Source organism: Castanea sativa, chromosome 10 (assembly GCF_040712315.1).
Source record: "Castanea sativa cultivar Marrone di Chiusa Pesio chromosome 10, ASM4071231v1".
Taxonomy (NCBI): domain Eukaryota; kingdom Viridiplantae; phylum Streptophyta; class Magnoliopsida; order Fagales; family Fagaceae; genus Castanea; species Castanea sativa.
Window position 1 is genome coordinate 26,476,230 of NC_134022.1, and position 14,493 is coordinate 26,490,722.

At 34.7% G+C, this 14,493-nt stretch overlaps 1 protein-coding gene across 1 annotated transcript; it reads right to left on the bottom strand.

The window, feature by feature from the left end:
• Positions 1–11,175: 11,175 nt before the first annotated feature.
• Positions 11,176–13,772, bottom strand: LOC142612578 (large ribosomal subunit protein eL19y-like). Its single transcript, XM_075784677.1, has 5 exons — positions 13,495–13,772; positions 12,526–12,648; positions 11,858–12,171; positions 11,520–11,590; positions 11,176–11,437 (listed from the first exon to the last, which is right to left on the bottom strand). The coding sequence occupies exons 1-5, from the start codon at positions 13,604–13,606 to the stop codon at positions 11,413–11,415; spliced, it is 645 nt and encodes a 214-aa protein (XP_075640792.1). The 5' UTR covers positions 13,607–13,772; the 3' UTR covers positions 11,176–11,412.
• Between the last annotated feature and the right edge of the window lie 721 nt (positions 13,773–14,493).

Below are 14,493 nucleotides of genomic sequence, written 5' to 3' on the forward strand. Positions count from 1 at the left end.
TTTGTAACTCCATTAATTTGATGATGTTCTAGTGGTCAATTTTTTGATTTGGGTGACTCTGCTGGAGATCTCACTTGCGGTTTTGCACCATCTATGCAAAATGAAGTCGAATATGCCCAAGAGGCCGAGAGGGACTTGTCAATTAAAAGTGTTATATCATTATCACGCCCACAATATTAGTTTCCTTGTTTTGATTTTGATTTTTTTTTTAAGCAAGAGAAAATGTGCTTCAAGCAAGTTTAAAATTTTGCCTAGAAACAGCTTAAATACATAAAAATTTACACGTATGTTTGGAGCTTAGGTTTACGCAATTACATTATCTAAGGATCCCAATGGGGCGTTATGAATCAAACATTTTAGTTAAAAGCCAAAAAACTAGAAAATTTGCTTAGAAATTATTTTGAGTTGTTTTGTAAATTTATTTTATTTTCATTGATTGAGTCAATATTTGATATTTTCTACAAGGTGTGGTCAGTGGTGGGCGGTTTTATGTTATTTTTTAAATTACCGTCTTTTTTTTTTTGGTAAACAAAGAGGATAATTAGATTAATTAGGAATTAGTTACAACCCGAGTGGTTCGGGTATACAAAACAGCACTAGCATCATCAGCTAAAATCTCCATAATACCGAAAGGAGGAACATTAGAATGCTTAAAGCCTTAAAGTTAAGGCAATGTCGTAATCTAAGCATTGTATTATTGTAAACAGTAAGAATGAAGATTAGGAAGAATTAAAGAGTAAAGGGGACAAGCAAAGTAAGCATTGTATTATATTGTAATAAGCAGTAAGAGTGAAGATTAGGAAGAATTTAAGAGGGGACAAAAGTGGGCCAAGAAAAGGTCAAATAGGCTCATAGACCAATGTGGGTTTGGGTTGGTGGAAGACTGGAAGTAGAAGCAAACTTTGGCAAATTCAACTTGTGTTTTGTTTGGTAAAGCGTTAATGAAATAATACCGATTCCACCGGCGCTGTTGGTTTCGGATTTTCCTTCGAGCGCCTACAGATTTATGCTTTACAAACTTGTACGTTCTAAATTTTTTTGCCTTTCGTACATTGTACTATTTTTTCCTCTTTTGCGCAATCTACTATAATGGCCTACAGTACATGCATGTGCACCGCGCGCGGATGAATTCTGTAACCGCACGTACTATAATTTATAATTTATGTGTAACAAAACAAAGTTCTAGTTTAGTTATTAATTATTGGTATAAATTTACAAAGAGTAAAAGATAAATATTTGTTGTAATCACTATATATATATATAATTAATTAAATAATCCATGAACAATCTTAATCTTGTTTGGCAAGAAAATAAACTAAATTTAAACATATATTTTAGTCTAAGGGTAAGTACGAGTTCAATTTGTGTTTAAAATAAATTATACATCGTCATTAACGACTCATTGCAGGTCGTCATTAATGACTCCTTGCCTAGACTATTGCAGGTTGACACATGCCTAACCTTTTGCAGGTTGACATCTTACTTTTATGTAAACTAGTTTGAAATTTTGAATACTCATGTGAAGGTCAATTCTTTACTTAAATAAATATTTTAATTTTTAGTATTTAATTCAAAATACTAAAGAGTTAAAATAAAATGCATGACATTTTTTTTTTCAATATATTTCCACCAAATTATATTTTTCATATCTATTATAAATATAAGAAATTTATTTTAGAAAATCAAGAATTTTATAATATCCAAGAAAAAAAAGTTAATAAAGAAAAGCACACATAAGTATATTATGCATATCTATTATAAAGCACACCATGACAATCTATAGTCCACACAACAATAAATTGAAAACATACATTGAAATGAGAAATTCTACAGTTTTATGTTAATGTGTGTTATTATTTTTATTTTTTAGAGATAGTTTCAATTCATCGGATCCATTCTAAATTATAGCTCTTTATTATCAAATCAAAATATCAATTATTTTTTGGTATAGGCGGAGATCAAATCTTAGATATTTTATTTGACGATAAATTTTTTTACAAATTGAGCTAACTGATAGCCACTAATGTATGTATTAACGGAGAGGTTAGGATCAAGTTATATATGGTATAACTATTTGTAATTTTACACTAATCTATGACTTTTTATATGCTTAGCTTTCGTTTGGATAGTGCTAAAAATGAGAGCGCTTGTGTTTCTTTTTCTTTTTTTTGAGAAGTGCGTTTCAACAATTTTATGCTTTTTCAATGGGTTCCGTGCATTATTCACGAGACCCACAAACCTCTTTTTTCAGCAAAACTTTCATTAAAAATAGGTCTCACGGCACTATTCACACATTTAAAAATTATTTTGCTATAATATTTTCAGTTTTCAGCAAAATAAGCGGTATTCAAACACGTCCTTAATATTTTGAAAATCCAATGATTTGAGTAAATATTTTTTCTATTTTTAATATGCATAGTTGCACACTAAATATTGTGTTAATTTTATTTATTTATTTTTTTTTTACTATTGAATCCAAAAATTCATATTTATTGTATAATTTTTAAAATTTTAAAATTTGAAATTTAAACACTTTATGATGAGATAGTTATTAATATAATATCCAATCATCCTGATTTTTTTGCAAGCATGAAAGATATAAGAAAATCAGATGATCCAATCATTGATTCGTTAAAATACTCTTTCAATAAAAATTTATGGAGTTATATCTCTAAAAAGAAAAAATATATATGGAGTTATGTGATATTACAAAAAGATATACCAAGTAATTTAAATTTGACATTCCTTTTGGGTTTCACAAAAATAAAAACAAAAACTTATATCTAGCTGTCATAATAAATAATATGTCAAAATTTATTATCTGAAAAGGGTTTCATATTTTCAAATTTTTAAAATTTTGTTGAATGAATTTTCCTTTTTACCAAAGAAATCCTCAATCGAAAGCGGTTTCAGATTATATGCTCCATTCTCCCCCACATAGAACCCTGATTAGCAACTTCACTTGGACAACCCGTCCAGAAAGCCCAAATTTTAGTGGGTTACTTATCACGGCTCAAAGGCTTAGAAGCCCATAACCTATAAAAATGCTGAGTGTGAGTTAATGCTATCAATAATAAGGGCCCGTTTAGCCCCCGTAAAGAGTGCAACGTTCCATTTTGTCTCACATGAGATGTTAGGTGAAATTTCCTTTCTTTTCAATTTGAGACTTTTATACAGAAAACATATATATATGTTTATCCACAAGAAAATGACACACATATATAAGTCCGAATTTAGTAAGGATAAGGTGTAAAATTCATGTTTTACACTATCTAATAAGTGATTACCACATTAATATTTTACTTAAAATTCAATACATCCTACTACACCTAATAACATCTCAATAAATTCTTAATTTGATTGGATTAATATATGGGTATTGGAATTAATTTGGTGTGGTTGTACTTATTCTAAAGATGTAATAAGATGATGTGGCTTATTGAGATTGGAGGGATAAAACATTGGTTTTACACCATATCTTTACACTACATGCTTGACAATACACAAATGTTTTTAGATACACTACATGCTTGATCAATATTTATAGTTAAAAATTAGGTAACACTAAAACATTAAAACCAAAAATTCTAAAAAATTAGAACAAAGTGGCAAATGAATAATTATTAAGTATTCTTAGAACATGGTGACCACTCATATTCATGGCGGATCTCACTAATTAAATTTATGGTAAAATTTGTCATGAATGTGAGATAAGAGAGCACCATATCACCATACTTCGAAAATACCTTATAATTTTCCATGACAAAGTAAGACTCAATAATTTACTCTCAGTAAATACTCCCTACCTAAGGACTAGGACCAATTGATGAAAACTAATACATTAAACTAGACTTTCAAGTAGATAACAAATCATCAAAAGGTTTGATATGGCAAATCTAAGTTGCCAATAATGTATTATGTTGGCCACTAAACTAGTACATAGCTACATGTACCATTTGAAATGTATTAGATAAAATATCAGTTTGTTCAAAGTAATGGGTTTCAGTTAGGAAGATCTCAAGACATGTCTAGTGAGATGGCCCATGAAGGTATCGGCATTTCTATGTTGGCAACAGGCCAAACCACTACTACACCAGGCCCAACTCAAGAGGTGCATCTCGGCCCAACCCTCAGCTTGGATGCAGGTCTGGACAATCTCAACACAACAGACCCATTCTCTCTTGGCCCTGGATCACCATCACATAACTCTACATGCTCAATCCCTTACCTCTTTCATGCCTGCATAATGAAGATTGGTGGGATCCTATTGTGGGTAATTCTAACTTAACTGAAGCAACAAGAAAGAGATTTAGGGTTGAATTTTGTGCGAAGGAAGTTAATTCTGAAATTCTTATATACTGCTTTGATTATGCCTCTCTTCAATTTAAACAATGCCATGATGTTATATATCCTGTAAATCCAATTGGGCAAAGGGAAGCTGGCCCCAAACAGCTTCCCCAGCAACCATGAGAATTATGAGTTGGAGCTGTAAAGGTTTGGACAAACCTTCTATAGTTTTGAAATGCCAGAAAAAAAAATCCCTCGAATTTGAACCTGATGTGATGTTTCTAATAGAAACTAGATTAAAAAAAGAAAGAAGGAAAGTTGTTTGGGTTAAATGTGGATTCTTTGACGGTTGGGAGGTTCCTAGAGAAGGCTTTAGTGGGTGTCTTTTACTTGCTTGGTACCCTAGACAGAGACTTAGGATAGTGTTTGAGTCAAAAAATCTTGTGCATTCTAATTTAATAGATAACAAAGGAAGCTCTCTATCTATCACTTTTGTATATGGACACACAAATCTGTCCAAGAGAGAAGTAGTGTGGCAACAACTCAGAAATTTAAGATCCATAGCTCAACCCAATTGGCTGTGCATTGGTGATTTTAATCAAATTCTTGCAAGTCAGGAAAAACTATATTTTCACCAAGGCCTAGTCCTGGGAGCTCAGCTGCTACAAGAAGTTATTAATGAACTTTATCTTTGTGATTTAAGGGCAACTGGACAAAGATGCACTTGGGATGAACAATAGGGAAGAGAATGACTGTGTTATGGAGAGACTTGATAGGGCCTTTGCCAGCATTGAATGGGTCAACAATTACCCAAACTGTGCTTTTAGGAATTTCCCTATCTATCATTTTGATCATGGACCTATCATACTAGTTTTTGAACTCCAACACCCTTTTAAAAAGAGACCCTTTAGATTTGAACGTATGTGAATCAATCACCTTGGATGTAAGGATATGATCCAGCAGGCATGGAGCTTTCAAATGTCTAGATCAAGAGTTGCCCAGTTAAGTAAGAAGCTCTGTAATTTAAGAAGGGAAGCTTTTGAATGGAATAGGACAGTTTTTGGGAGAGTGGAAAAGGAGATTAAAGAGAAGTAGGCTTTGTTACAAGAGATTCAAGACACCATTACATATATAGAGGATGTGAGGAGAGAGAGATGTATTAGGGAGGATTTGGAAGATTAGTTAAATAGGGAGGAAAAGATGTGGGCTTAGAAGGCAGGATGTGATTGGATTGTCTTGAGTGATAGAAACACAAGATATTTCTAAACAATAGTAAAACTAAAACAAAGAAGAGCAAAAAGCAAGATTCTGCACATCAAGAATGGAGAAGGGATGTTAACCGATAAACCCGATGAGATTGAAGAAATTTTGGTTAATCATTTCAAACTCTCCTATGAAGAGCCAACCTCAAACAGTGTTGATAACATCCTCCTTGAAATACAGGCCTTACAAATCCCTGAACTCACATCTCAACAATTTTTTGATCTCAACAAACCCATCACAAGCATTGAGATTGAGAACACTGTCTTCCAGCTAGGACCTCACAAAGAACCAGGTCCTAATGGTATACCTGCTTTCTTCTTTTAGGAATATTGTGGTATAGTCAAAGCTAACATTATCAACACTATTCAGGCCTTCTTTCATTCAGGTTCACTCTTTAAACCTCTCAATCACACATTCATCACTCTCATCCCCAAAAACCCCTTCCCAAAAGATGTTACACATTTCAGGCCTACTAGTCTATGTAATGTAATTTACAAAGTCATTTCAAAACTTTTAGTCAATAAACTCAAGCCTATAAGGGATAGCATCATAACCCCTTTCCAAAATGCTTTCATTCAAGGAGAAAATATTACTAACAACATTCTCATTGCTCATGTGATCCTAGATACTCTTAGTAAGAAAAAGGGTAGGAAAAATTGTTTTGGTACTCTAAAGATAGAGATGAATAAGGCTTATGATAGAGTAAATTGGAATTTCCTAAAAGCTATCCTTATTGCCATGAAATTTGGTGCTAAATGGATAAATTGGATAATGGACTATGTCACTTCTGTACATTACACTCTTCTAGTCAATGGCAGCTTAACAAAGTCATTCACACTTGATAGAGGCCTTAGGCAAGGAGATCCTCTATCTCATACTTTTTCCTCTTGTGTGCAAATGTTTTGTCAATAGCTCTTCTACTCTAATCAAAGGGATTAAAATTGGTAGGAATAGGAGCACTTTCATTCACTTGCTCTTTGCTGATGACTCCCTTCTCTTCTTCAAAAAAGATAATAAATCACTTGAAAATTTGCAAAAAACCCTAGGTTAGTACTGTTCCTTATCAGGACAATGCATAAATCTAGCAAAATCAGACCTTTAATGTTCTCCTAACATGCCTAAAGAAGATCAGGAGTCTTTAGCTAGGTCCTTTCATGTAAATCTTGTTCCTAAATCTAGTAAATACCTTGGTCTAAACTTCAAATTAAGAGGCAATAATGTTGCTGATTTTTAGTTCTTGGTTGAAAAACTAGATGCCAAACTTCAAGGGTGGAAGGCAAAGTTGTTATCCCAAGCTGGTAAATCAACCATTATCTCCTCTGTCCTAAAAACCCTACCTTTGTACACTTTTTCATGTTTCAAGGTTCCTGAAACTACTTGTAAAAAAATGGACTCTATTGTAAGATCCTTCTGGTGGGGTCATGGGCATGGTGAGAGAAAGATGCATTTGCTTAGTTGGGACAAAATCTGCCAACCTAGGAGTAGAGAAGGACTTGGTTTTAAGAAATTCAACCTTATGAACCAAGCCATGTTGGCTAAACAGTTTTGGACAATTAACAACAACCCAAATTCTCTGCTTGCTAGAACTTTAAAAGCCAAATTCTATCCTAAGTGCTCCTTACAGGAATGCCTACCTAAACCATATCACCCATGGTTTTGGAGAAGCACTGTTAAACAAGAAAACCCCAAACTTAGAGAAGTGAGATGGCGGGTTGGTAAGGGACATGACTTTCCTTTAACACACCAAGATTGGTTCAAATGTCCCTCTCAAAACCTGAAAAGTTTCAAGCTTCTCAGTGGTACTATAGCTGATCTTATTAATCAAAATACCAACAATTGGAAACCTGACTCGATCCGAACCCTATATCCCTACCCTCAATGGTCTGATATTTTGAACATTCCTTTGTCTAAGACTGGTTCTATTAGTGATATACTGAATTGGAAACATTCTAGCATAGGTGAGTTCAAAGTCAAGACTACATACAATTTACTATCTAAGACTCATATCTTTCTGCCTAAAGCTTGTCTAGATCAGTGCCTAACCAAGAGGGTTTTTGGAACAAAATCTGGAAGGTTAAAGTGCCCCAAAGAATCTGCAACTTTGTTTGGAGATTGATGCATGATAGCTTGCCAACAATGGTCACCTTAAAAGATAGGGGTATCCCAATCCAAAGTAACTGTCACTTATGTGATGCAGATGAAGAATCCACCTCACACTTATTTCTGCAATGCCCTTTTGCTCGAACTTGTTGGCATGGTTCAACTCTAGCTATCCATTCCTCGGATTTCCAAAATATTTCAGTGCAGCAATGGGTTAAAGGCTTGCTAAGTAGGAACAATATTATGGATAATGAAGCTATGGGATACTTGCAAGGGATTTTTACCACTCTATGGACAATATGGAAGCACAGGAACCTGGTTATCCATGAAGGTAAAATACCAAATCCAATGGAAGTAGTTTTAATTGCTCAAAACTTGTCTTGCAGGTATAAAGAATCCTATACCAGCATTCCAGTCACCAGCAAACAGTGCAGAAGACCAATCCCAGAGACAACCTTAGATGCAGGACAATGCCAATTGATCATCAAAATTGCAGGTGTAAGGAGGAAAACAGCTAGGAGGAGTGCATATGCTTTTGAGGCAAAGAATGTGCAGGGAGATGCCATGTTTTGGGGAGTTGCTAGCAGCACAGCAATAAAAGATTATGGGGCCACGATGGAAGCTATGGTGGAGGCTGCTCTCAAGGCCAAACTCTATGGTTTCCAACGCGTTTTGATTTTGAGTACTTGCAGAAGGCTTACCCAAGTTTTGAATAGGAAGATAGTTCCTGATTGGCATGAAAGGACCTTTTTGGCTGATATAAGTCACTTACAGATGGGTGGTTTAACTTCTATAGTGTACTTAGTCCCTAACGTAGTTGTGGAGTAGGTTTTGTCCTTAACTTATAATGCAACAAGATTGCCTTTGTACCAATACTGGCATAACTCCTCTCTTTTGTAGTGTGTATAACTGTGGTTTTCTCCCTTTAATGGTGTAAAAAAAAAAAAGAGTGATTTTCAAATGTTTCATGCAATACTAGAAGAAAAAAAAAAAAAAAAGGCTATCATGCTAAACAAATAACAAACATCTACAATAATAACAGTGCAGTTAAACAAAGCAACAACTACAATAATAACTCCAAGCTGACAAGAAACACCTTATTTCTAATGTATTTAAATTTTCTAAGCAGGCCCTCTATGAATTGTTCAAATAGATTACCTCGGAGTCTCCCATTAAATCTATTAACAAAAATTAACCTTATTTAAATACATACAAGAGTGATTAAAGAAAGAAAACAAAATGTAGGTGAACAGGTGTGTAAAATTAACGTGCATCATATATGATTATTTTCGAGTAATAATAATAAGAACCAAATAGGAACAGTTGATTAGAACAATTTAACACTAAAAAAAAAAGGTGACAATAGAAATAAGAAAACAAGATTGGGTGAACAAGCATGTAAAATGCGTGTATCACCTAAGATTATTTTTGAACATATATTCTATTATTTACTTAAGAATTAAATACAAACAATTAAAATTGAAAATTTTGACACTAATCATGCTAAGACAACCATCGCGCACCTTTGACGCAATGGTCACTCTGCAAGTAGTTAGTGCTTGTGGGTTGTGGGAGGTAAGAGTTAAGATTCAAGTTTCTAAGGAGTTTTACACACATATACACTTGGATTAAACTACAGTAGAATTTCTATCTAATACTAAAAATGATAAGACAACCACCGTACACTTTCGGTGCGATGGTCACTCCACAAGTAATAAGTGCTTGTGGAGTATGAAAGGTAAGGGCCGAGACTCAAGTCATCAAGAAGAAACATTACATATATATACACTTAGATTAAACTAAAGTAGAATTTCTATCTTTTTATATATATATATATATATATATAAAATAAAAAAATGCTGAGACACAACAAATATTGATCACCCTAGAAGTCCTATGCAAATGCATCTTACCAATGTGATAATCACCTAAAATTTTTGAGATGAACTATTGCCTTCATTCAATTTGAACTCCAACTTATAGACTGAACGAATCCATACTTCAGTCATGGACGATTTGCTGCAAAGGGAAATAATCAAAAACAATTGTAGACGACTTGCTTGAACCGGACAAGCTCCATGCCCGCATTTATTTTAACAGACAACAGATAGTACAATTTGCAAGTTCTTGAACCTCTATAGTATTCAAAATGATGTTCTGAAATTGCTAAAAACTATTTTTAACAACCACACCACAAAAAATAAGCTACATTGATAATACTACTCTTTTTTTGGCAAATGAGCTACAATAAATTGCCGTCTATGGCAATCCATTATAACTTACCAGTTATAACAAATAATAATCTTTTATCTATTAGCAAATAAAATAATGTTTCTCTCTCTTTTTTCTTTCTTCACCATTCCGCTCTTCTCTCTCTCTTTTTCCTTCTTTTCTTTCTTCACCGGTTCCCCTCTTCTCTCTCTCTCCTCTCTCTCTCTTTTATTTTTTCTTTCTTCATCGGTTCTCTCTCCTCTTTTCTCTTACTCTCCATCCTTGTGGGTTTAGTGTTGGTGGTTGATCTTAAGTGTGAGTTTCGTGGATTTTGGCTACGGTGATGATGGTGAGCGATTTAGGTTGTGGCTACAATTTCGTGGTGATGGTTGATTTTGGGTGTGGGTTTCTTGGATTTTATCTGTGATGATGGTTGAGTTCCATGAATTTTGGCTCTGTTGGTGGTGGTGGTGGTAGTTACCTTTGGCTGTGGCGATGGGTTGGCTATGATGGTGGATTGTTGTAGTCGATGGTGACAGCTTGTAGTTTTTTTTTTTTTTTCGTTCTTTTCTGTGAAGGGTTGAAATTACAAGTGGATAGGTTCTAGATTTTTTTTTTTTTTTTTTTTTTTTTGTCTTTTCTGTGGGGGATTGAAATTACAAGTGGCTCTAACGGGTGGTGGAAATGGCTATGGTTATTTTTGGAGTGGTTTTTTATTATTTTAATGATACGTTTAAATTATCTTCATTTTTATATAAAGTGATAAAAATATAAAACTTGTTTAAAATGAGTTGATAAAATAAATAAAGTACTAAAAGCTAATAATTTTTTTTCACTATCACTGCCAGTCATTCATTTTTCAAGACAATAGCCCATTTAATTTAAAGTAATATATCATCAGCACGTTTACACATCAAGAGGCTTGAACGCATTAGCCAGATGGAACGGACGAAGACTATTCCGAATTGCACTCCGGCCTCAGCACCCCAAACCACTAAAATATTAACAATTATGCAACTATCATCATCACCGAAGCAATTTGTGGTCACCCATTATAGATTAAACTGTAAAACTAATGGACGTTTGAACTCATCAACCATAGCACCACCTCAAAGCACTAAGCAATGGGACTTGCACTCATTTAGCTTAAGGGTATGTAGAGACTAGCATAGCACAATAGCACCCCAAACAACTAAAATATTTTGCCAGTTCAGTAACCATATCTGCACCGAATCAACGTGCCATCACCCATTAGATAAAACTGTAAAACTGTGACCATATTTCTGCCGTTTATAATAAAATTCAGATTAAAACTGGAGACCTCAACGACCAACTCAGATTAAAATTGGAAAAATCGACAAACATAAGAAAAGAAACCAAAATATTAACCAAGGTACCAAAATATTAAGCCTCCTTTTATCTAGGATATAAACTAACATGTTCCAAAACCAACAAATAACACACAGAATGGTCAAAACTACTCTAACAAAGTAACTGAGGGCACATGAACCATCAAAAGTCATACATCCTTCAGCTCTCTTCATAATGTTCTCACTTCTTGGATTTCTTAGATGTCCTGCAATTACAATAAATCTAGTTAGATCTCACAGACAGACGTGCCTAATTCACAAGTGTGGAACAACATCTATGATGCTTACTGAGTAGGTTGAGATGCAGAAACAGCAGGAGCAGCTGGGGCAGCAGGTGCTGGTCTTTCTCCAGAAGGTCCCTATAGACATTATGCAATAAACAACAAAGTAAGAATCCTAGTCAATATAATAAATGAAATTCAATCCATCCAATCTTGGTCAACAATTAATAGATTTAAAACATTAATCAAGGGCAGATATACAACATGAAAGCCCATATATTTTCTTGTTCGATAAGTTAACTAAAGCTGGATTATCATATTTGCACAATGACTTTCAACTGTAACGTCAAACAGAAAAGCTTTTGAAGCATTATGGAATTAACAGGATGCTGATGAAAACCATACCTGGGCCAGGCGTTCCTCCCTTCTAGCGTGTTTCCTCTCCCTGCTAGCCTTGTTCTTTGCCCGCTTCGCCTCAAACTGGTCAGACAAAGTCTTCTCTCTTGCCTTCTCAGCCTTGGACTTGTGGATGCTCTCCATAAGGACACGCTTGTTCTTGAAAACATTACCCTTCACCTTCATGTACATATCATGGTACATGTGCTTGTCAATCTTCTTAGATTCTCGGTACTTGCGGAGCAAGCGCCTGAGAACACGCATTCTCCTCATCCATAGGACTTTGGTAGGAAGCCTAGCCTCCCTTGTACCCTTCCGCTTACCTGACAGATATTCAGAAATCAGTTTTGGACAATTCAAAACCATTCTGTCATATCATTCATCTACTGTACACCAGGACAAAAAAGTAATATGAAGGATCACTAGTGCTTGCAATTAAATTACTGTTTTATACTGTTTCTATCATGTGAGTTTTCTCAACATAGTATAGAAGCTTTCTCACCCATATTGATAGTTAGGTGACATATTGATTTATGTGCGCACATATATACAATTTAATGTGTAACCACAGAACATTTGTTAAAATGCACAATGATTCATCTAAATTCTTAGTTCGATACTAATTTCACCAGAACCAAATTCCTAAATTACTCATTAGTCGAGGAGAAACAAAATACCATATCCAGAATGACGCCCCTTCCTCTTGGCTTCCTTCATACGACGTGCACGAGATCGCGAGTGGATCTTGGTTGGCTTCCTGATGATGAAGCCATCCTTAACCAGCTTTCTAATATTTTGGCCTGCACTTGGTGAGCAACAAACATCAATAACCAAACACAACAAAAGATAAAATAAAATCAACACAAAACCCTGCATGCAAAATGTAGAATACTAGTAATAAATAGTTAAGAACACCGATGAAATGGCGGCACGAAAGCATAACCTAGTATACAAAATACTAGAAATGGTACACAAGTTCCATAAGGCACACATGAAGATCACTAATCACTATCCATTGAAACAAAGTCCAATAAACCCGAACAAACAAGAAACTCAAAATCACAAAAACCCAATAACTTGAGTAGTTTTAAAAAGCATTTTCAGCCCATAAAGTAAAACCTTTCACACATTTCCTGAGCAGACAAAAGAACATTTTCAAGTTCACCACTAAACTTTGTTACCACAAACAGTTCAGTAATAACTCCACGCTATAAAAAAATTTTAAAAAAAAGTAAGCAACGAACTATACAAATAATCAAATCAAACAATTCAGCTTCCAGCACAAATTTCATAAAATAATAAGTAACTATACAAAACCCTAACGGTACAAAACTAAAACCCTAGCTATGATTATAACAATCAGATTCAGATCTTAACGCCCCGTTTAGCAGCCCAGAAAAATCACACCAATAAAAAAGAAAACCAGTAAAGCTAAAATGTTTTTAAAAAAAAATACAAAGAAATCCATTCCATTTCTAATATTTTCCAACGGTTTCTCAGCAGCCAAACAAATCGGAAGAGAGTAAGCACAACAAAATCAAATCAATCACATCATAGCATAGCATACAAGATCAAAACCACATAAAACAAAAAATGAACAGAGAATAAGAAACAGAGAGAGAGTGAGAGAGAGAGAGCGTGCGTACGAGAGTTGGCCATGGAGATTTCGTTGACCTCATTAGGGTCGAGCCAGACCTTGCCACGGCCACACTTGAGGACGCTCGAGGCGAGCCTCTTCTGGAGCTTGAGCGAAACCATCTCTGTCTTCGGATCTCTCCCTTTTTTTTTCTTTGTTTGTTGTGTGGTTGCTGCTAATGGCAGAGAGGATGAGAGTTTGGGAAAGAGAGGCTTTTATATAACCACCACTCTAGTGCGACTTGTCCCCTAGGGTTTCTCAAGGGGTTCCGCATTTCTTATTGGGCCCATAATGGGCCCGATCCATTTTTAGTATTTTCATTACCTACAGGTTACAGTACACGGCTAGTGATTATACACGTGTCTAGGTCCTTTTTTAGGCATGGGCCTGGGCTACTATATTTGGGCTTCTAAATCTGCCTATAGAACCTGATTCAAAAATTGGGTTAAAAAAAACATGGGCAAATTATAACTTACAAGTTCGGCTGAAAATTTAAATTGCTTAGATGTGATTTGAAATTGGATACTTTGTCCATTTAAGGTTTGACTAAAATTTAAATTTCTTACTTGTGATTTGAAATCTTATGATAAAAGTGTTTTACTAGATCCATTTTGATCTATTTTAATCTTATATTTTTATATTTTTGTGTTTTTGGAGAAGAGAGACATAGAAGTAGAGCAAGATCACATAGGTAAAGTGTCAAATTTTAAACTACAGGTAAATCTAAGGTAGATAACTTAGATTTCAGCCTTTTTTTTGTGGTAAAAATGAACTTTCATTAAACAAACTAAGGAACAACACTGATTACATCATTGTTAGCACATAGCCTAACATGACCAAGACCATATAGGTCCGAAAGGAAAAGATTGAAAAGCAAAAGGGTGGGGGGGAGGGGGGGGAGTTATAGAATAACATGTCTGAGTCCTAGTAGGTTCCTATTTTTCCCTAAAATAGTGAGCCACCTTGACTTAAGGAATTTGTGAAAGAAGAAGCCTGCAATCAACCACAA

Coding starts and splice junctions, on each gene's coding strand:
- LOC142612578 (XM_075784677.1), bottom strand. CDS start 13,606: ATGGTTTCGCTCAAGCTCCAGAAGAGGCTCGCCTCGAGCGTCCTCAAG. Junction 12,649..13,494: donor AATCTCCATGGCCAACTCTC/GTACGCACGCTC, acceptor CACCAAGTGCAG/GCCAAAATATTAGAAAGCTG. Junction 11,438..11,519: donor TCTGCATCTCAACCTACTCA/GTAAGCATCATA, acceptor TTGTAATTGCAG/GACATCTAAGAAATCCAAGA.